Raw genomic sequence first — 22,382 nt, forward strand, 5'->3', positions numbered from 1 at the left:
CAAAGTGCTTCTCCTCCCCCCACTGCCGCCCTTGGCTGTGGCTCTGTGGAGCTCTTTGTCACCGAGAGCATTGTCCCCATGGACCTCTGTCACCGTAACCCCATCGTTTAAGCATTTTTATTGCAACACAAGAAGGTGGCGCGTAGATGGTCTTGTGCTGGACGGCCGGTGAGACTTGTGTGGCTGCCCTGAAACACGCTTTCCCGCCGACGGCTGGCGCTCACTGTTTCTTTTCCCGTCCTGTGGTCGTAGTGAGCGCAGCATCCGGCACGCAGCGTCCTTGACTCGGTGACCTTTCCTCCTCAGGTGGACCCGGATCAGGACGCTTCTCGCAGCAGGTTGCGAAATGTCCAGGAAAAGATGGTGTACTCCCTGGTCTCGGTGCCCGAAGGCAGTGACATCTCGTCCATCTTCGAGCTGGACCCCACCACTCTCCGTGGAGGTGACAGCCTTGTCCCCAGGTATGGTTCTAACACAAGTTAGCCCGGGTGAGTCAGGCTTGGTGTGCGTGGCCTGGCGGCTGGGAACCGCAGGCTTACGGTGCCTTCCTGGAAGGTTTCACACGGGGTTTGTCCTGGCTGCCCATTGCAAGGGTGTCAGGAGTGGTGGTTTCTGGCTCAGCAGCTGCAAGTTCTCAGTGGTTGGATAAGAAGTGCTATTTTTAGGTAAACAAGCCAAACCTTAAGCTCAAGTGGCTGAATGTTTCTAGTTGACTTTCTTCCTTCTTCCTAAACCTGAGCGATCGCCCAGTCAATTGAATAAGCACTTGAAAAGAAATTCTAGAAAATGGAGTATTTGAAATCCACTGAGTACAAAGTAAATTTCATTTTAAGTGTTGAGAAGTCAGACCAGTCTTCTCTGGTTATTTTATTAAAGTTAACTCTTAGTTTTGTTGCATAAGAAGCCTGTGGGGGGAGGGAATAACTGCACTACACGTGGGACAAAGGGTCACGCTGAACCAACAGTGTTACTAACAGTGGCTCACGTTTATTGAGTGCTGACTGTGTGCCGTGTACAATGCCGCGTGCTTTACTCGTGTTCTGTAATTTCATCTTCACAAACACCTCTGTCAAGTAAGTAGCATTATTGGCCCCTTCTTATAGAGACTCTGAGGCCCAGAGAATTTAAGCAACTTATCACAAGTCATCAGATCGCATTGCAGAGCCCCAAATCTTAGATGTTTAAGCCAAATGGGCTTAATTTTTGCTCCAAACAACGCATTAGAGCTGATGGTCCGGCTAGGTCTTATTTTCGGGGAAGCACGGTATCATTAGTCCATTATTAAGACATTGGATTATTTACAATTTTTTTACTACTATAAATTGTGCTTTGTTGAATATCTTTAAGCCTCAGTTTGTATCTGCTGTCATCTCTTAATGGAAAAAAATCTAAAAATGGGATTGCTAGATAAAAATACCAGTGCATTTTACAAGTTACACAAAGTGCCAGACTCCCTTCCCGAGTTTCACCTGTTCACACTCTCACCACAAGTGTGCAGCACAACTCCTGTCTCTAAGCTGTTGTGGACACTAGGTTATATCCATCTTTAAGATCTTTGGTATATGATACAATAAAGTGTTACATTGTTTTAATTTGTATAAATTGTATGCTAAGGAGGTTGAATGCATACTTCCCAGTTTACTGGTCATTTATGTTGCTTTATTAAACCACTGGTCTGTGTCCTTGTCCGTATGTGGATTAATAATCTTTTTATGCTATGTGTTACTCTTTTATTTTCCCACCTTATCATTTTTTGTTCAATTTTGTTCATGATTTTTTTTTCTGTACAGAAGATATAAAATATAAACTTTATAATAAGATTTATGCATTTTTTACTTTTAAAATTTAGGGATGTTGTATTTTGTTTCACTCTTCAAAGGGCTTTCTCTACCACAAGATTATTAAATATTTACTCACATTATTTTTTCCCCAGGAATTTTATGATTTTACATTTTGCTTTATTGATCCATATGAAAATTGTCGTTATTGCTTAATCATCTCTCACATGAGCACTAATATACACTCAGTAAATACACTTGTTCCTGTCTCGTGCTCAGTTTGTTCAAAGACCTTCATTCACGGGACATAATCTTAGAACCACAGCAAATCACAAGGTGAGAGTCACTGTGAATGATTTGCTGTTGTAAACACATCAGAAAGAATCTTGGACCAAAGCCATTTGCTCTTATGTGTATATTGTGCAATGTATGTAGCAGAAAACCATTTGGGTCTCCATTTTTATTTTGATGGAATATATTCTAGGCTGGTGGCGCTAGAAACCCTAAATACTCAGATCCCTAAACGCTTCTTTCGTTCCCCGTCTAGAAACTCCTACGTGCGGCTCAGACACCTGTGTACTAATACCTGGGTCCACAGCACAAACATCCCCATTGACAAGGAAGAAGAAAAACCCGTGATGCTGAAAGTAGGTCCTGGAACTGGGCGCCCTCCCCTCCCAGCCCCCGGCCTCCCCCTAATGAAAGGACTCTTTTGAGGGCAGATGGGGGAGAGTGTGAAGCTGTACAGTTGTGTTGCTTTGGCAAGAGTGTGGTCGTGGACAAACTCCAATGTGATCAAAGAATTCTGTCCAAGGGACCTGGCTACAGCAAGCCCAGGGCTTTTGGAGTAATCAGAACCTTTTATTTTCTTCCATGGCTTCTGCCCTAAGGGTTGAGCAATTGTCTGGGTTTCATGTCTGAAGGATGATTTCAGCTGGACAAATGTTTGCTTGGGCCTTGAGGTCCATCAAACACTAGTTGATTCCCCCAATCTTTATTATTTATTTCTCTGTGTACTTAAACATGTACTATTTTTATTTCTTGAAAGTTCTCCCACCATCTCTAATTTCTCTCCCTGAAGCCCTACCTCTCCTTCCCCACCTTCTCCAGGATCACAGAGCATAAATACACAAACACAGCGGTTTTCTTTTTAAAAAATGGAATGATACCCTCACACATTTTTTTTTGGGGGGGGGGGAATGGGAGAAGTTATTGGAATTTTTCTTTAACTTTTATGAACGTTTTTAGGTATATAGAAAACTTGAAAGAATGGTACAGTCTATCCTTATACTGTTTGTCACTTAGAGTCAAGAATTACCATTTTGCATATTTGCTTTTCCCTGTGTATTTATACACATAGATCGCATTTTAAGTCTTACCTGTAACAAATGAAGTTACACGTTATAATAGCGCCCCATTTCCTGCCTCACTGTTGCCACAATCCCAGTCTCCAGAGGAGACAACTGTGAACGACTTGGGGGACTTGCTTCCAGATGGTTTCCTACATCTGGTTGAGCGAAACCGCAGACAGCCGCACGCTCTCTGTTGCCGAAAGCCCCATAGGGAATGTCTGGTGTCACATGCTCTCCGTCCGAGCCCTTCAAAGGCCACCTTGCATTTCAGATCGGCACCTCTCCCGTGAAGGAGGATAAGGAGGCGTTTGCCATCGTCCCGGTCTCCCCCGCCGAGGTCCGCGACCTGGACTTCGCCAACGACGCCAGCAAGGTGCTGGGCTCCATCGCGGGGAAGCTGGAGAAGGGCACCATCACGCAGAACGAACGGAGGTGTGCGTCCTGCCAGGAGCGAGCTACGGCTCCTCCCCACACCCTGCGCCTTTCAGGCCCCTCCCAGAGAGGGAGGCCGTGCTGGGGCGGCTGAGGGCGGCAGTTGCAGGGCTCCCCTCATGTGGGTGGCTCAACCTGTGGTTTCCAAGAAATGGTGTTCCTTTTTGAAAGTCTGAGATTGTGAAGGTCGCTCTCTTTCTCTGTGTCCCACTTGGTCCCTGGAACTCCCTTACTAAATGTCAGGGGTCAAGGCGACTCAGACAGTGTCGGATGGCCCATGTTTTGTGAAGGTGATAATCCTTTTGTGGGCAATCATGTGTTGTCTGTATTTCACTCTGTTTGGTAACGGCCCTCGGTTATCCATTTCGAGGAGACTGGGAGGAACGGGAATGCTTTGGTTTAACTGCTTCACTCAGGCCTGAGGTTTCTGGGACATGGAGTACGTCCCACCTCTAACAGCTTCTTTCCCCCTCAGGTCGGTCACCAAGCTGCTGGAAGACTTGGTTTACTTTGTCACTGGTGGAACTAATTCTGGTCAAGATGTGCTTGAAGTGGTCTTCTCCAAGCCCAACAGGGAACGGCAGAAGCTGATGAGAGAACAGAATATTCTCAAGCAGGTCAGTGACACATGACAGTTTGGGTCAGTTTGTAAGAAATCAGTGGGGTCACTGCTCTTAGGGACGTGGATGGTTCCACTTGGAAGGCTTGATCAATTGATTAAAAAAAAAAAAGAAACAGACTATTTTTTTGGAGCAGTTTTAAGTGAACAGCAATAGTGCGTGAAAAGTACAGAGGTCGCATGCACCCCACACCCTCAGGCATGTACCCCACACCCTCAGGCATGTACCCCACACCCTCAGGCATGTACCCCACACCCTCAGGCGTGCACCCCACACCCTCAGGCATGCACCCCACACCCTCAGGCATGCACAGCATCCCCCACCATCCCACCAGAGGGCACGTTTGTAGCGGTTGATGAACCTACACTGACTCATCACCCAGAGTCCATAGTTAAAGGACAGCTCACTCTTGGTGGTGGACATTCTGTGGGTTTGGTCATGTGTGTGATGACACGTACCAACCGTTACAGTGTCATACAGAGCAGTTTCACTTCCTAAACATCCTCTGCTCGGCATATTCATCCCTCCTCCTCACCCCTCCCGACAAGCCCTGATCTTCTTACCGTCTCCATAGTTCTGCCTTTTCCCAGTGTCGTCTAGCTGGGCTCCTCCAGTCGCAGCCTCTTCCGGTTGGCTTCTTTCACTTAGCCGAATGCATTGAAGCTGCCTTCCTGTCTCTTCGTGGCTCCATAGCTCAGTTCAATTGAAAATACGTTTGTTGAGAGGGTGGCCGGTTAGCTCAGTTGGTTAGAGCGTGGTGCTGGTAGCACCAAGGTTGCTGGTTCGATCCCTGCATGGGCCAAAAAACACACTTGTTGAGAATTTGCCCATTAGGAACTCCAAGAAGAGTTCATTTGATAACTTTATTTTCCTCAAAAATAATGTCAAGGGCTCTGTGTCCTTAAGGTTATTTCCTACATCTGGGAGATGTGGAATACGGATAAACTTAGGCCTTATAGGTTCTTATAAGGACCTGTTGGTACTGGAACCAACCTCCAAAGGAGGTGGGGCCGAGAGACGGATGCAAGAGGCTGACAGCTCCAGAATGAAAGAGTTGTTTAAGGGAACGTAGGACAGAAGCAGAGTGTTGGGTGATCTCTGTCTCAGAAAGAGAAGGGGGGCTTGACATCTACAGCCTCCAGGAGCTCAGGTGGCTTATAGCCAGTGGCTCGTGCTTGTTAAGAACCATACATCCCACAGCAGCAAACAACTTAATGGGCCTGCTTACCTGTGGGAGAACATTCCTCTCAGGTGATACAGGCCCACCTCTCCTGAGGGGAACTGGTGGTTACCAGGGCAACTTCCTTCTTACGATGGTGTTGATCATGGCAGGCACTCGAGACCAGTTTGTCTGACAGGACCCCACAAGCCACCACGAATCTCACCGTAAAGAATGAGCAGTGGCTTACAGGAAATGGATAGACGGTATTATCTTGTATAAATTTAAATCAGCTGGTGTGAAGTCAAGTCAGAGGGAAGACAGTGACACCCTTGGGTAGATGAGATGCACAGACACACACACACACACCCTGTAGTTCTCTGAAGCTGCTGGAGACGGGGCCGCAAGCTGGGTGTGGGGACAGAGTCCCAGAGAGCAGTTTCCAGGCTCTCGGCCTCACGTGGGAAGGTGCTGGCTCAGGTAGTAGATGGCCATCAGCTGTTACCAGTTTGCCATTAGCCACTGATATAACAGCCGTGGCTGAGCTAGCAAACACGGAGTGTGGATTGCGGATTGCAGAGAGGCGGATTGCAGTTAGCACAAGCGGATTGCAGTTAGCAAGTGAGGTTGGTTGGCAGAGAAGCGGGCAGCAGGTAGTGGATCGTGTGGCTCCTGCTTCCTGTGTCTCGCCCGGCCACCACTGAGACTGGGGTGCAGGAAGACCCCTCACTGGGGTACTGGTGGATGTTTGTTTTTGTGTCTCGACCAGCCGCCAGCGAGAACATAGTGGTATGACTCCCCTACCTATGGCTCCGTGGGTGTTCCTTTTTGGCCTCACCATATCCTGCGTTCTTGTGCGGGGAGCGGGAGCTGAGACCTGCCTTACACCAGTGATGACGGTTTTCACTCTTCCTCCTCACCCCCAGATCTTCAAGTTGTTACAGGCACCATTCACAGACTGTGGTGACGGCCCGATGCTGCGGCTGGAGGAGCTCGGGGACCAGCGGCACGCTCCTTTCAGACACATCTGCCGGCTCTGCTACCGGGTCCTGAGACACTCACAGCAGGACTACAGGAAGAACCAGGTCAGCGTGGGGTTCAGGGTTCGCGGGACACGGCTGCCGCTTTCCTCCCTGAAGTTCCTACACTTTCCTCAGGAGTCTTAAGTGTCACATGTGCATTTCTGTACTGGCTAGAGAAGAGCTCACTAAGTTTGCTCTTAGAAAGGAGACTGTTTTTGCAAGCCCAGGAAGATGTACTGTAGAGTCCTAAGAGAGATACCTGAGAATTCCCTTCTGCAGCCTCCTTGCAATGAGGTTACTTTACGTTGACGCTGCTATTACATTTCTAGTATTTTTTATGGCACGTTCCCTTAAGGCTTAGGGGCACGATCCCACCGATCCCACGTGTTTATATTGAAGACAGAGTGGAATCTTTTCTCATGCCTCTTGCATTTCCTCCATTTCTGCTGTTAACGTCTCTTTTTTGGTTCTGACGTGTGTTTCATGACTTTCTGAGTCATTATCTATGTCATGACTATGTGTATGTTTTTTCTCCCCATGAAATAAATGTTCTTTGGAGCTTCTTTGGAGCTTCCAGACATTTTGAGATTGTTCCCCAGGGGACACTGGGCAATGTCTGGAGACTCATTTTAGTGTCACAAGTGACATCTAGTGGGTAGAGGCCAGGGATGCAATTAAAAATCCAGCAATGGACAGGACACCCCGTGCAACAAAGAATTATCTAGCCCAGAAAGTGGGTGGTGCAAAGGCTGAGAAACTTGGCTGCATAAGGTGCAGCAGTCCCCCCCCTTATCTGTGGGGGATGTGTTCCAAGACCCCCAGTGATGTCTGAAACCACAGATAGTACCAAACCCTCTCTATTGGGGGTGCCAAAAAAACTTATACAGGTGGACACTTTGGTCAACGTTGCTCAAGCAGTAGCTCACCATAATCAGAAGTGCCTGGACGCTGATAGTGTGGGGACAGAGCCAGGAGTGCAGTTTCCAGGCTCTTGGCCTCACGTGGAAAGGTGCTCACTTGGGCAGTAAATGGCCATCAACTGTGATTGGATGGCCATCAGCTGTGGCTAGTTGGCCGTCAGCTGTAACCAGTGAGCCATTGGCCACTAATATAACAGCTGTGGCTACGCTAGCAGCAAATGGGGGCTAGCAAGGGCAGATTGCAGCCAGCAAGTGAGGTTGGTTAGAGAGAAGTGGATGGGAGGTTGCAGATAGCGTGGCTCCTGCTTCCTGTGTTTCCAACCCAGCCGCCAGCAAGACTATGGTGGTGTGACTCCCCTATCTTTCACTCTGTGGGTGTTCCTTTTTGGCCTCACCATGTCCTGCATTCTTATGCGGGGGGCAGGAGCTGAGACCCCGCGTGACACCCAGCATGATAGATGTGAACAACTTTGAGCACTTCTTGTAATTGCAGAAGTCAAATGTGGCTTGCATTCATCTTTTGTTATTGGCCTATATTGAGTATTACAATTTTAATATAGTTTTCCTTTCTTAAAGCTGTATACAATTTTTTGGCACCCTCTATTTATATGCATGCTGCTTTTTTCCTATACATACACACCTATGATAAAGTTTATAAGTTAGGCACAGTAAGAGATTAACAACGTGACTAATAAAATAGAATAATTATATACGATACTGTATCCAAAGTTACATGAATGTGGTTTCTCTCGCTCTCTGGTAACCAATCTGATAACAGGGACGGCTACTAAGTGACTAACGGGCAGGGGGCGTATACAGGGTGGACATGCCGCTCGCAAGCGGACGAGTCACGTCCTGAGTGGGACGTGCAAGATTTCATCACGCTGTTCAAAACCATGCACAGTTTAACACTTATGAATTGTTTATTTCTGGAATCTTCCATTTAATATTTTGGGGCCGTGGCTGACCACAGGCCACTGCAACTGCAGAAAGCAACACCGCAAATAAAGGGGGACAGCTGTCCTGCAGGCGCACGGAACGGTGCTTAGTGTAACCTGGACTCCAGTCTGTGCTGTGTTTTGTGTTTCAGCTTTTGCTGCCACTGTAGTGGCCTTTAGATTTCAGCTCTTCTCTGTAGTTAGTTTTGTCATCGTACAGGTAGTGCTGATCTTAATCAAAGCTCTAAAGTATTAGATATAATCTTGTGAGCAAGGGTTTCTAATCCCTCGACTTTGCTATTGTTTAAATACGAAGCACTGTGCAGCTACGATGCTTCGCCCGTTAGTCTGAAGGGTGCGTCTGGCGCTGTGGTTGCTTTAAGCCCCTCCCGTGCACTGGCACCGTACCCAACAGTGCACAAGAGATTGTATTCTGCTTCTCTCTCCGTCTTCCGACGGCTGTGTGCCCTAGGACAGTTTGCTTGTACGTAGGAGACGAGCCCCATCCTTCTAGCTGCACTGATGACTGCCTGTTGTTTATGGACCCAGTGGTACCTGCCTGAAGGCTGACGAGGCCCCCAACCTGCATCCTCTCTGAATGGGGGCTAAAAAGTGGCCCCTGTCCACGCGCTCATCCTGAGCAGTTTCCAGGACTTGGGAATTAATAATAATTAATAAAATGTCCACTTGAACTTTGGGCAAGCAAATCGTCTATTTTGGTCAGGGAAAATATCTTTGCACAGAAACTAATATTCATAAGAGGCTTCCTTGAGTTCTCAAGGATTTCTGTGCAATGCGATGTCTGATCCCCAAAGAGAGAGGTTTCCATATGTTCTCTGGACGTGATTGACTGGCTTACTGTTCCTAACTTCTCCCCATCGGCTTTAAAAACGTGTTTTCACCCCAGATAAAGAAAACGAAACCAGGAGCGTCGTCCTAAAAAAATCAGTGTTTATGCAGCATTATGGAGCCAGGAGGCACAGCTGAATCCTTTCGTGTTAGGAGTTAACACCAGAGTTGAAAAACAGCTTCTGGCCTTTTAGAAAAATAAGTCACGACATTAAAGTTTATACTGTGCACTTACTAAAAGGCACATTTTTCTGAATGACGCTTGTGTGGCAGGCTGAGGGTATGTGCAGCTGTGGCCTGGGCAGGGCTGTGGGGGCCTCCCCGTGATGTCCCTGGGCGGGCAGTTCTCAGCGGCGGGATGCTGCCGCCCTCCTCCTTTTCAGCGTCCCCCTGCTGACCTCTCTTATGTCCCTTGAAGGAGTACATAGCCAAGCAGTTTGGCTTCATGCAGAAGCAGATCGGCTACGACGTGCTGGCCGAAGACACCATCACCGCGCTGCTGCACAACAACCGGAAGCTCCTGGAGAAGCACATCACCGCGGCTGAGATCGACACCTTCGTCAGTCTGGTGCGGAAGAACCGGGAGCCCAGGTGAGCAGGGGCTGGGGGGTCACAGCAGCGTCTGTGCACTTACCAGGTGCAGGCGCCACTGGATCCTGGGCTTTCCCCAGAGTCCCTTTGTTTGGGGACCTGTTTTGACCAGGCTGGTGTCGGGAGGGCCTTTGACAACTCATGGAAAGAACGTGGTGCTGGGACGAGAAGCAGCCATTCCAGCACTAACGTTTACCAGCTGGCTGACCTTGGCTTTCCCTCGGGACTTCAATTTCCTCGTCTGCTAAATGGGTCGTTGTGCAAACTACATGAGGCTAAATGCATGATATCCCTGGCACTGAGTAGAGAGCTGTACAGTAAATGACAATTACTCTTGTCTTGGCCCCTCGTTTACTTTTTCGCACCCCCGATTATCAGAACTTTAACTTTAAGAGTTTAGCATTCTCTAAGTATGATCGTTGGCAAGCTCAGGTGTTACTTGAGTGTTTGTTTTTATTACGCATTATTATATGTAGAGAGAATTCCATCCTTTCTGTCATGTTCACGTAGATCCCCCACCCCCACTCTCTTGCCTCTTGTCTCCTCACTAAGATCCACACCATTTCATATAAAATGTGAAATAGTTTACATTGTGGGTGTCACGCACGGTCCCACTGGAGAGCCATAGTGTTGTAAAAATGACTCCCTCTCCCATGAAAACATGTTCCTAAGCGTTCTCACGGCCACAGGTGAGCTGAGGGAGCGTTTTACAGAGGTCATCGCATTTCATCCTCAGAACAGCCCTCTTAGGTTACACATTGTCCATGTCCTAGATGACGAAGGTGCGGCCCCAGGAGGTTAAGTTCCCCAAACAACAGTGCACCTCAGAATTTGCGGGTGAGAATGAGAACCAGATTCTGGGTTCAGGCCCCAGCCTTCCAGCCCCTCCCCCACCCCCAGGTCCTCTTGACGGAGCTCTTTCTGGTCTCGTTCCTTCTTTGCATTTTTACCTCATCACCTCTTTGTATTCCCACTGTTGCTTCTCTCTTTCCTCTCTCTGGTGACCAGGTTTCTGATGGTGCCGCAGAGACGAGCATCAGACCCTGAAATGTCACTGCTTCTCCTAGCGGCACAGCAGGTCTGTCCACATGAGGAAGAGTCGGGCTCCGCGAGCCGAACCTCTGCTCTGTCTTCAGAACACGTGTTGTTTGGTTTCTCTTCCTCGATAGGTTCTTGGATTACCTGTCCGACCTCTGCGTGTCCATGAACAAATCGATTCCGGTGACCCAGGAGCTGATATGTAAAGCTGTGCTGAACCCAACTAATGCCGACATCCTGATCGAGACCAAGTGAGTGGGGCTGGGGGTTTAGGATAAAGATGAGGAGGGAGTTGATGGGAAACGTGCGGTTCCGTGGCTGTGTGCGCTTGTGCGAAACGAAACCTAACCCCTCAGGTTCTTCAGACTCGGTCTGCAGTCGGCTCGGCTCGCATTTGATCTTCCCTTTGCAAAGGCCTCGGTTAGGGGAACAAAGTTAGCTTTGGCGTGGCCGCCTGTGTGAGAGCTGTCCCTTTGCACACTGGTTTCAAAGGAATGAGAATTTACCTGGGAGCACTTACACACCTGGTTTAACTTTAAGAGTTTAGCGTTCTCCAAGTATGATCGTCAGTTTTCAGTTTTAAAAGCAGTCATTCAGTGTTGATCTTATGTCAGTGTTGGGAAGAGCTTTTCAAACCATCACTGTTTAAAAAGTGTTTATTGGTCCACAGAAGTATTGGTTAATAGAAGCGATTCACTTTTAGGAAGGGAACAGTTTTCCTGAGAAGTACAGTGCCAATAATGTGGACAATGTGTTTAAAAAAAAAGAAAACTAAATTATGCCCTAAACTAGTGATTTTTTTTGTTTCTCATGCATAACTTAATATAGGGTTTCTCAAACTTGGCATTTTGATGTTTGAGGCCGAGTAATTCTTTGTCTCGTGGGGACGGTCCCCTGTATCATAAGACGTTTACAATGGCTTCTACCCCCACCCCCGGAAGCCAGTGGTAGCACCCACTCCCACTCAGTGAAGAAAAACAAAATGCAGACATTGCAGAGTCGCCCTGGGTTAAAACATATGCAGACCTTAATGTCCGGCCCTCCTGTAGTTCTGCCACAGGGGGAAACAAAATGGCTTCCTGTGTCTTACGCTGACAGTGAAGCTCGATTTCCATCTGTCGCTGTCGTTGATCAGAGACGAGCAAGGATTGCAGCACGAATGAGTTTCCCCTCCTCGTTTTATTTTCCAGGTTGGTTCTGTCTCGTTTTGAATTTGAAGGTGTTTCTACTGGCGAGAACGCCCTGGAGGCCGGGGAAGACGAGGAGGAGGTGTGGCTGTTCTGGAGGGACAGCAGCAAAGAGATTCGCAGTAAGAGCGTCCGGGAGCTGGCGCAGGACGCGAAGGAAGGGCAGAAGGAGGACCGGGACGTCCTCAGCTACTACCGGTGAGGCTGCGTGCGGGCCCCAGGGCGCTGCTCCGAAAGGGCCGCGGACGAGTTTGGTGCTGGTTGGTTGAGTATTCCAAGGAATTGCAAGACGGTGGTCTGGTGGCCCAGCAGAAAGGTGTGTGGTCTGCTGTGCCGTGGGGGGAGCAGTTTAGTGTAAGACTTCATTGCTACGTAGACGGTAAATTGATGTCTGGACGCGGCGGGGTGAAAAGGAGGTGTGCCTGGGTCAGCCCCCAGCTGCAGGTTACCCTCGAACAGCCTGGCACATGCCTGCATTTTCTAGCAAAGAGGCAGGCCATGGGGTCATGCTGCATGGGTTCAAATCCTGACCTCGACTCATTAGCTTTTTTACTTCAGTCAGGTTCTAGATCTTTCTGTGCCCCAGTTTCTTTATCTGCAAAATAGAGACAGTAGTCTCTTAGAACCCTAGCAGACAGAGCTAGGAAATGTGTGTGCGCATATACATTTCATCTGTCTGTCTGTCTCTATCTGTACGCTCAGCGTCTATTTCTATATCAGTCTATGCAAACATAAGGAAAACCATGCATTCACACTCGTAATTCCAGTTCCATTCCAACACCATCTGCTGCTCTAGCCGTCACCCCGTCCAGAGTCCTAACTCCTTTCCCCCAACAGGGAGAAACCTGGCTGGCGTGATCCCGGTGTGTTGACTGTTTGCTCAGACTCCGCCCCTGCCGGTCACCTCCTCCATCCCAGTGTCCCCGCTCGTGGCCTGCTGGCCCTGCCACCTCAAGGGAAGGGATGGGAAGGAAAAGAAGGGAGAGGAACCAATGGATCCTTTAAAGAGGAAGGGAAAGGGGTGGGAGGCAAGACAGAAACGTGCTTATAGAGCAGACACCTTGACAGGTGCACTGTCCCTGTTGCCTGCTGTTCTCCTTTCCTCCATCTGTACACGTGCTGTGCGTCCTTCCACAGTCGCTGTGCGCTTGTACTTCCCACATTGGAGTGCGGTCAGAAATAATATACAATATTTTGTCCTTAAAATTCTGTGTAAACAGGACCATACCCTCAGTTCTGCTCTGAAACCTGCCTTGTTTTTTCGGTGTTGTCTCTGAGATGTCTTCCTCCTAATGGAGATTGGTTCATTGCCTTGCACTGCTGAACGGCATCCCGTGTTATTAATGTACCACATTTTCATTGCTCTTTGCTATTCAGTGTATGCCACAGTTTTCCATCGCAGGGCACCTCCCGTGCAGATTTATGCAGGCGTGTAAGAGTTTCCATTCTTCACCAGGAGTGGAATTACGGGATTGGAGGGTGTGCATATTTTAAACTTGATTAAGCAGCCCTGAATGGGATATTTTTGTGCATACTCGCAGCAGTTTTAAATGAGAATTTTTGTTTGTCTTTGCTAACTGAATATCAGGAGACTCTTTTAATTTTTGTTCATCGTCTGAGTGTGCCATAGACTCAGGTTTTAACACATTTTTTGTGGGAAACGAGTAAATTCGTCATATCGCCTCTAGTTGGAACCGGCAAAAATTTTGCAAAGTAAATAAATAGAGACCTCTTTTTAAACTAAAACACTGAAAGTTTCATAGAAAAATATCAAATAGATCGAAATATATGAATATTTTACGGAAAGTCTAATTTTGGCGAGAAAATGTCAAAAAAGCCCCGCGTTATGACGCGATTTGGCAGGAAAATGCCCACTTACAAAGTGTTAATTTGCATTTCACTGCTATCTAGTGAGGTTGAGGTTTTCAACTCGTGGTCCTTGGAGATAGATAGGGCTTTAAAGTCAGAAACCCACATTGGCCGCTGTGGAAGCTATGGCTTTCTTCTGTCATGTTCCAAGTATGTTTACTCTTTTAATGCTCGACGAATCTTCTTGCGAGAATGAAGGAGAAATAGTGCCTGAACTGGTCAAGTTCGGAAGCTAACAAAGTTCACGTGTGATTGGACGAGGAAGACAGCAAAAGACATTTCCAGGAGCCCCTACTTTTTACACCACGTTTTTCACACGTGTGTAAAAGTCAAAGAGTAGATTTAGACGAGATAAGATCCTAAAAATATTAAAACTTTCTAATGAGATTTATAGGGGCCGCATCTTTTACGTTTCCTACGTGGTCTCTGATGAACTGTATAAAGACACTGCTGAAGAAATAGACAACCATTTTCTTCCCATGTATTTTATAAGATAAACAAGGGCAAAATGGAATCAAGCGGTCACATAATTCCTGCAACACAGCAGGGTAGACACATGAAGCTGACTTGACCTGTTCCTTTCTCCGCTTGGTATACAAGCTGGAGTTTGATGACCGAGCATAGGGCGTGTAAGTAGTGTAAGTTCAGATGGCCAGATGTCACTGCTGTGAGCGTCGGGGCCCCCTGGACTCACCCGCGGTGCGTGCCATCCACCCTCGATGGTTTTGGGACCTGAGCGTCACGTGACCCCTTTCCTCCAGGTATCAGCTGAACCTCTTTGCTCGGATGTGTCTGGACCGGCAGTACCTGGCCATCAATGAGATCTCAGGCCAGCTGGACGTGGACCTCATCCTGCGCTGCATGTCCGACGAGAACCTGCCCTACGACCTGCGGGCGTCCTTCTGCCGCCTCATGCTTCACATGCACGTGGACCGCGACCCCCAGGAGCAGGTCACGCCCGTGAAGTATGCCCGCCTGTGGTCAGAGATTCCCTCCGAGATCGCCATCGACGAGTGAGCCTGCGCCCTCTGCTCCTTGCCCCGTCAGGACCCGTGTCTCCCTAGACCCTCCCGGTCACACTGTTCTGTGCAGCCGCAGGCGGGCACACGGGGTCAGGTGGGGTCGAGTCACAGATGAGAGGGGAAGTTAGTTGTTTCATGCTTCACGTAAAGTGAATGGCAAAGATGATGTCTTTCTTCAAGAATGTGGAAGATGGCACGATTGTAGTTTTTACATCTTGTTTGTCATTTTTATTCCACAAATATTGGTGTCTACTGGGAGCCAGGATCAAGGACTGTATCAGCGGGCAAACTAGAACACTACCTGTACGCTAGTGGGGACAGACAGACAATAAACAAGACAGATGTCGAGGATGGGTGTGTGGGTGACGTGTGCTAAGGAGGGACACGTAAAGGAGGGGCGGGGCGGGGCTCAGGAGTGTTGGGAGGGGGTGTTCACTTTTGAGGCTGAGCAGCTGGGGGAGGCCTCGCTGGGAAAAGCTTGAAGTCTGACATGCTTTTCTCCCTCTTCCCTTGTAGCTACGACAGTAGTGGAACTTCCAAAGATGAAATTAAGGAGAGGTTTGCTCAGACCATGGAATTTGTGGAGGAGTATCTAAGAGACGTGGTTTGCCAGAGGTTTCCTTTCTCTGATAAGGAGAAAAATAAGCTTACATTTGAGGTAACTCATGATAAAATGATCTGTGTTTTCTCTGTTTTTCATTAGTCTTTTTTTCGATGGGTAAATAGAAAATACTTTAGTATGTGGTGATTTTTATCACGGTCCTCTGGTTTTGTAATACAAAAGAATCCTGCTTAGTTTTGTTCCAGAGTAAAATAGAACCAATACCGGTCACTTGGCTCAGTGGTGGTTATGCTCTTACAAGAAATATGCAGGGTGAATTGAACCATGTAAAATGATGGAAGATTGCGTACACTCTCTACATTGTTATATTGAAGATGACAGGAAAGAGAGACTGCTTGGGACCTGTCACAGATTAATCATTTGAGGGACATAAATCCTCGTGACCTTTGTGTCAGTGTTTCTCTTCGAGACCACTTTTTCTCCCGAGGATTGCGGTGTTGCATCTGTGTCCTGTTGGGTAGAACTAGGCTCGCCCTGTGTTGTCTTTGGGAAGCTGCACAGACCAGACGATTGGGTCAGTTTTTTACTAACTAGTCATCAAAGCGGATCAGTAGCTTTGCAGGTTTTCATTTCTTCTTTTTTCTCCATATGAACAAAACGAAATCTGATCAGAAATTGGTAAGCAAAATGTATGCCTTCTCTTACCATAAGGAAGGCTGGAATCGGTCCTTTTATGAACTAGTCAACTTAAAATGGAACTGAAGGATACAGTTTATTGAATTCTCTCTCTCTCTCTCGCTTTCTCTTTCAATACAATAGGTTGTCAATTTAGCGAGGAACCTCATATACTTTGGCTTCTACAACTTCTCTGACCTTCTACGATTAACCAAAATCCTCCTGGCCATACTGGACTGTGTGCACGTGACGACAATCTTCCCCATCAGCAAGATGGCCAAAGGGGAGGAGAATAAAGGTGAGACTGATGCGGGGCAGCTGCAGGGAGGCCTGGAGGTGCCCACACATCTGGGACATGCCCTCCCAGCCTCTCCTGTCACCCTTTTGGGATGTCGTGTCCTCTGTTCCTGACTTTTCACTATGAGCATTTCAAAAGTAAAGACAAATAGGAGTCGGTGTGTATATTCTGTGGAACCAACTGAAAGTTACCTAACGACTTGAATACTTATCTCTTTAAAATCCGTGTCCCATCATAGTTGTCGATGTGTCACGAGGCCCTCAGTGATTACATTAGTGTATGATGCACTGAAATCCAGGCGTATCTGGGTGTCCTATTCCCAGTTTGTGACTAGGAAAGTCTGCCTTCATATGGTTTTTCCCTCTGTTTGAGGTCAGAGTAGGCAAATATCAGGTACTCATGGCTGGACTATTGTCTGTTGGGCCCTACTGCTGGAACAGGAAAATACGGTCCTGTACCTGCCAGTCTCCGTCAGGGCCTGTGCGCAGTCATCCCGCGTAGCTTTTACCATTCAGTCCTGTCACAGCTCCTTTATTCGTATTTACGAGACGGCGAGACTGAGCCTCAGAGGGCACCCCACATGCTCAGAGCCACGCGGACGTTGGTGCAGCACCAGCTTTGTGCCTTGTTAAGTCCTGTTGTTCTGTGCACAGCAACGGACACGTAGTAGCTGACCAGTAACATTTGGCAGGTGAATTAATACACACACATGTTCCCTTGGGGATTTCAAAACCCACAGTTGCCGCCACTCCCTGAAGCCCCCAGTCTTTGATGGCTACTAACCTTTTCAGGTTCCTGGGGTCCTGAGAAGATCTTGGAACAGGGAGATAGTAAATATTTTGTTCCAAATTGCCCAGGCCCCTTGCCAGGGACCTCAGCATGCACTAGGGACATAATCACCACCCAGGTCTGTCCTGGCCCCTGTAGGCAGTCACGTGATGCGCTCCATCCATGGTGTCGGGGAGCTGATGACCCAGGTGGTGCTGCGGGGAGGGGGCTTTCTGCCCGTGGCCCCCATGGCTGCGGCCCCCGAAGGCAGCGTGAAGCAGGCGGAGCCAGAGAAGGAGGACATCATGGTCATGGACACCAAGTTGAAGATCATCGAGATCCTGCAGGTGACGATCAGCCAGGGGGCCGGGAGGGGGACGGGGACGGAGCGGCATCACAGCCTGCACTGAGCGGCAGTGTCCAGCTTTGGTGGAGCCCAGGCTTCTGGGAAGAGGAAGGGGGTGAATGCTCAGCTCAGCCTCGTGCCACATGTGAGCCAGCCCCTTCGCCCTCTCCTGTCGCCTCCTGCCTTCCCAGCATGCCGTTGTCCCTCGGGCATCCCAGAACTCCCGGTAGGTTCCTCAGCTTCCATGGCATTGGCCGCTGTGTCTCCACCCAAGCCATGCCCTGTGCGTAGAACTCACCCGTGCTTCTGCGTGGAGCTGACTTCCCTGTTTGCTCACTGCTCGGGACTCATTTCAGGGCCCTGTGAACTCTGCATGCCTGCCTGCCTCCCTCACTCCCACCTTCATTCATTCCTTCATTCATTTATTCATGCAACACTTACTGACACTGGTTCTGTGCCAAGTATTTATAAGCATCAGGGATCCAGCAATGAGAAAAATAGGTTAAACTCCTGCTTCGAAAGAGCTTTCATTTTGATCGGAGGCATGGACGTATTTTTTAAAATGTATATACTGTGTCAGATAGTGACGAGTGCTAAAGATGTTAAGATATAAAAGGGGTTCAGGACGGTTCTGGGGGCGGGGACCAGGGACACTGTTTTCGATGGGTGGTCAGGGGCGCCCTCTCCAAGGAGCAGAGACCAGAGTGGCGTTAGGGAACCAGCGTGTGGAGCTGCAGGAAGAGTCTCTGAGGCAGAGGGAGCAGCTTATGCAAAGACCCTGAGGTGGAAGCATCCAGGTTGGGAACAGGTTGGGGTCGGAGGGAGGGGGAGAAGATGGAGGCGGAAGGCTCAGCACAAACACTTGTGAGTGCATTTGCCGGAGACGCACAGAAGGGGCGAGATGACTGTAGGGTGGCTTTGCTGTGATATTTTTTAAGTCGGGAGGTTATGGTAAAGCTGGGGTGCTCAGCTGGAACGGGCAGGTAGAGAGGGAAAGCTTGACATAGGAGAGAGAAGAAAATGGTCGGCGCAGCGTCCATTCGTGGGCGAGGGGCTGAGAGCCCGTCCCCGCCGAGGCCTTGGTCTCAGGTGGGGGACCCCTGCCCACCTCCCAACAACCTGTGTTTTCCTCTTCCTGCTCCAAGGTAATTTTTATTCATCAACAAAGTGATTTGCTCATAAATGAGAAAAAGCATTGTCTTTCTCTCTTATCCCGAGCTGCACGTCCTCACCCCAGAACATGTAGTAGAGAATTAGAAATGTTTACAGACTTAAGGATTTTTTCATTCTGACATCACATTTCACCAGTTGGTTGGAAAGCATCTGTGGGACTAGTCAAAATAACTGCTTAAGGGCAATAAAGACTTAGGAAGAAACCGCACAGAATTTACTCCTGACCAAAAGCAGAGAAGGATTTCTTAGGCCACAGCCTGTGTGTCCCACGTATGTTAGTGTCGTGGGTGTTTATCAGAAATGGTGTGAAACTTGGTCCCATCTTGAGGGCCACTCACCGTAGCCATCTGAGAACTATTGGGTGATGGATTCATTCTCTCAGCAAATACTTATGGTCCCCCTGCCACATACAAGGCACTTTCCTGAGCATTACCATGTTTCCCCGAAAATTAAGACCTACCCCGAAACTAAACCCCAGTAAGATCGTCAGCCAGACGGACGCATTTAGTACGTTATGACGATGTCCCAGAAGAAGATGACATGACTATATTGGAATAAATGTAGATTGCTATACATGAAAAAATAAGACATCCCCTGAAAATAAGCCCTAATGGAGCAAAAATTAATATAAGACCTGGTCTTCTTTTTGGGGAAATACAGTATAAGGAATGCACAGGTGTAACTGGGAGCCAGGCTGCATCTACAAGGGTTTATAACAGGAGGTACATGAGGTGTGCTGAGGCTGTGTGTATGCAGAAATAAACCATGAAGAGTGTTCTGAGATACGGGCGGCTCGTGTGATCCCAGCTAGTGAGGACCAGGGGAGGTGGGATTTCAGCTGAGCCTTTAAGCCCGGATGGGATTTGTAACATAGAAACAAGGGGAGAGTCTCAGGTGAATGGAGCAGGTTGAACCAGGGCACCAGGGCACATGGGTCAATAAGCTTGTCTCCTTGGGTGGGGGACACACAGTGCCGAACGGAAGTTGTGGGGAATGAGGTTGGAAAGGAGGACGGGACCTTGCTCTAAAGAGCGCTGGGTGGCTGATGTGTCAGGACTTGATTCTGTGCTGAGCTCTTGACGGTGCTCAGCAGGGGCTGAGGTAAGATAAGCACGCGTGGGAGGCGGGCCTGGTAAACTTGGTTCTGTAGTGGCCAAGCAGGAGATTGAGAACGTGAGCAGGTGTAAGTGGCAGGTGTAAGTGACCCAGGAGAAGTGGCAGAGGTAGCACCAGCAGGACTTACCATTGATAAGATGTGCGTGTCCAAGGAGGAGGCAGTGGTCCTGAGGTGACCCGAGGGCTGGGCTGACACTGTTAGTTTTGTACAATTCTCGGTTTGCACTTGAAACTCTGAGAAAACACCAAATGTGATGCCCAGTAGTCAGGAGGAAACATGGACCAGGAGCTTGGAAGGCAAGGCAAAGGCCAGTCTCAGTCTGGAAGAGGTGACAGCCCTGCGATTGAGTAAGGTCACCAACAGGCCAGGCAGAGACGGGTGAGAATGGCAGGGAGAATGGCAGTAAGGTCCTCACATAATGCCAGGGGGTTGATCTTTCTTTTGGGCTCTAGTAACAGTCATGGAAGTGACCTTGTGTTGGAGTCGAGGGCAAGGTGAGAGAAGAGGGAGCCCAAGGGCTTGCAGCTAAATCAAAGGAAACAGTCAAAACTAAAAACGTGAACCAAGCTATTTTCGGGAGTAAAAACATCTTTTTCCCCATTAACTGTCTTCAGTGAAAAGCAGCCAACTTCCCCCTTGGTCAGGCCTGCACTGACTCAGTACGTGCTGAAACGCAGCAGTGTTTGTAGAGGCTGGAGTGGAGGGCGACTGCTCTGTCGTTACAGTTATTAGATCCATCGTGTGTGCCGCGGTTTGCACTAGAAGTGAGGTGCTGTGAGCGGACTTGATCTGCACCCCACAGAAGTTGGTTGACAAAGTGACAGCTGAAATCCAAGCCAAATGTTTGGCTTGCTTAGTGTTTAGGGTAATTGATGTAGCAGGTGGCAGGCCCAGCCGTGTGCAGCGGCTTGGCGATGGGTCACAGGTGTCTTGCTCATGTAACCAGTCTGTTTCCATTTCCACTTGAATCTTTAGTTTATTTTGAACGTGAGGTTGGACTATAGGATCTCCTGCCTCCTGTGTATATTTAAGCGGGAGTTTGACGAAAGCAATTCCCAGACTTCAGAGACGTCCTCTGGAAGCAGCAGCCAGGAAGGGCCCAGTAACGTACCAGGTTAGTGCTTCCAGAATGGTCTGCAGCCACAGAATGGGGCCTGGGTCTCGGGAGAACTGGGGTCCAGACGGTATGCCCTAGAAAGAGGGTAAAATGTGCATGTTTCAGAGGTTATTGTATTTGAGAACGAGATGCTCAGAGTGCTCCTTTTTGGGCCGGGGAATAATTGAAAGGGCCCAGACCCCTTCTGGGGTAGATCGTTTTCCTTCCGTTCTGGAGTGTCTTGGCCATAAGATGGCCGACAGTGCTAGTGTGTGGTTAGAAGAAATGCCAAGAAAAAAAGCCCAAGAAAATTCACTGTCCACTAGCAATTTCTCCTCCTTTCTCTTGATGGATATTTTTTCCCTGCCCAGGAAATAGCAGGAAAGGCCCAGGGGAAGGGTGGCGGTAGACATAATCCCACCTCTCGAGGCCTGAGCTGCCTTGGGACGAGGGCATCCCGGTGCCATAACGAGAGGTCACCAGACAGTAGAAGCCGGCAGTGGTGTGGAGCACCACACACCAGAGCCATTGGACAGTGTGGTCTGAGTTGACCTGGCTCAGAGCTTTGCCGGATAAGATCCTGAACTTGAGGTTGACCCCCGGGCAGGGCAAGTGGACCACGGCACATTTTCAGACCGTCCTGCATCTGAAGTTATGTTCTCTGACTTTTCAGGTGCTCTGGACTTTGAACACATTGAAGAGCAAGCAGAAGGCATCTTTGGAGGAAGGAAAGTATATTTTCAGTTACTGTTTCAGGTGGTTCTGAGACTGGGGGCTCCTGTTCTCCAGCCTTCAAAGGGGCTTCACTGCACACGGAAAGGCTCAGTCTTTGGGGTTCGGTTGTTTTCCTGGTCTCTGTCACTCTTAGTACTCAGGTCCGAATGATCTTAGCTGGCTTGTGGTGGGTGTGTGTTTCCTGCCTACGATAGAAAGGGTTTAAGGAGGTTTCCCCAAAATACACACACTACAAGATTAGTTAAATGGTGGGAAATAGGGTCGTAAGAAAGAGGAGGGTCAACGGGACGAGGTTAGCAAGCTGGCGTACCTCAGTGCTCTTGGGCTATAGTTGTCACCTCAGAGCTTTTTGGAGCCTGGGGAGCAGCAACCATAACCCAGGTATGGCTCATGCATCATCCCTGACTTTAATGTATGAGCCCCTTTTACAAGCTCAGATCGCTCAATGTTGACTTAAAACATGATGGTGGGACTCAAACGTCTACAGACCTGATAGAAACACCCGTCGCATATAGTTCTTAGAACGTACACACCTGGCTCAGTTGTCTTGCTCTGTGACACACGACCCCAGAAACTCAATGGGCTAAAGCCTCCATCATTTGTATTGCCTCTCACAGTTCCATGGGGTGACTCGGCCTAAGCTGGATGGTTCTTGGGCTGGCCACTGTTGGCTCTGTCGTGTGACCATGGTGAGCTCGTGACTGGGGCTGGCACTTCCAACTTGCTTTACTGACATTTCTGGCTCCTTGGTGGGGCTATCTGTAAAGTGGGGACCTCTCTGTGTTCATGAATACTGGGGGCTTCTTTATGGCTCTAGGTGCAAAGAAAGGTCCCA

General features: G+C 48.7%; 1 protein-coding gene and 1 non-coding gene across 2 annotated transcripts in view; both read left to right on the forward strand.

The window, feature by feature from the left end:
* ITPR1 (inositol 1,4,5-trisphosphate receptor type 1) overlaps positions 1-22,382 on the forward strand; it is a 293,300-nt gene that overhangs the window by 127,034 nt on the left and 143,884 nt on the right. Inside the window, exons 13-26 of the mRNA XM_074312232.1 lie at positions 307-461; positions 2,326-2,425; positions 3,402-3,562; positions 4,038-4,179; positions 6,268-6,426; positions 9,489-9,661; positions 10,831-10,950; positions 11,890-12,084; positions 14,517-14,768; positions 15,294-15,435; positions 16,159-16,312; positions 17,240-17,427; positions 20,692-20,830; positions 21,486-21,544. Of these exons, the coding sequence (XP_074168333.1) occupies positions 307-461; positions 2,326-2,425; positions 3,402-3,562; positions 4,038-4,179; positions 6,268-6,426; positions 9,489-9,661; positions 10,831-10,950; positions 11,890-12,084; positions 14,517-14,768; positions 15,294-15,435; positions 16,159-16,312; positions 17,240-17,427; positions 20,692-20,830; positions 21,486-21,544 (2,139 nt within the window). The remainder of the gene's footprint in view (positions 1-306; positions 462-2,325; positions 2,426-3,401; positions 3,563-4,037; positions 4,180-6,267; positions 6,427-9,488; positions 9,662-10,830; positions 10,951-11,889; positions 12,085-14,516; positions 14,769-15,293; positions 15,436-16,158; positions 16,313-17,239; positions 17,428-20,691; positions 20,831-21,485; positions 21,545-22,382) is intronic.
* On the forward strand, positions 4,911-4,984 carry TRNAT-GGU (transfer RNA threonine (anticodon GGU)). Its single transcript has one exon. It is a non-coding gene; the product is annotated as a tRNA-Thr (tRNA).

This window comes from Rhinolophus sinicus, linkage group LG10, assembly GCF_036562045.2.
Source record: "Rhinolophus sinicus isolate RSC01 linkage group LG10, ASM3656204v1, whole genome shotgun sequence".
Taxonomy (NCBI): domain Eukaryota; kingdom Metazoa; phylum Chordata; class Mammalia; order Chiroptera; family Rhinolophidae; genus Rhinolophus; species Rhinolophus sinicus.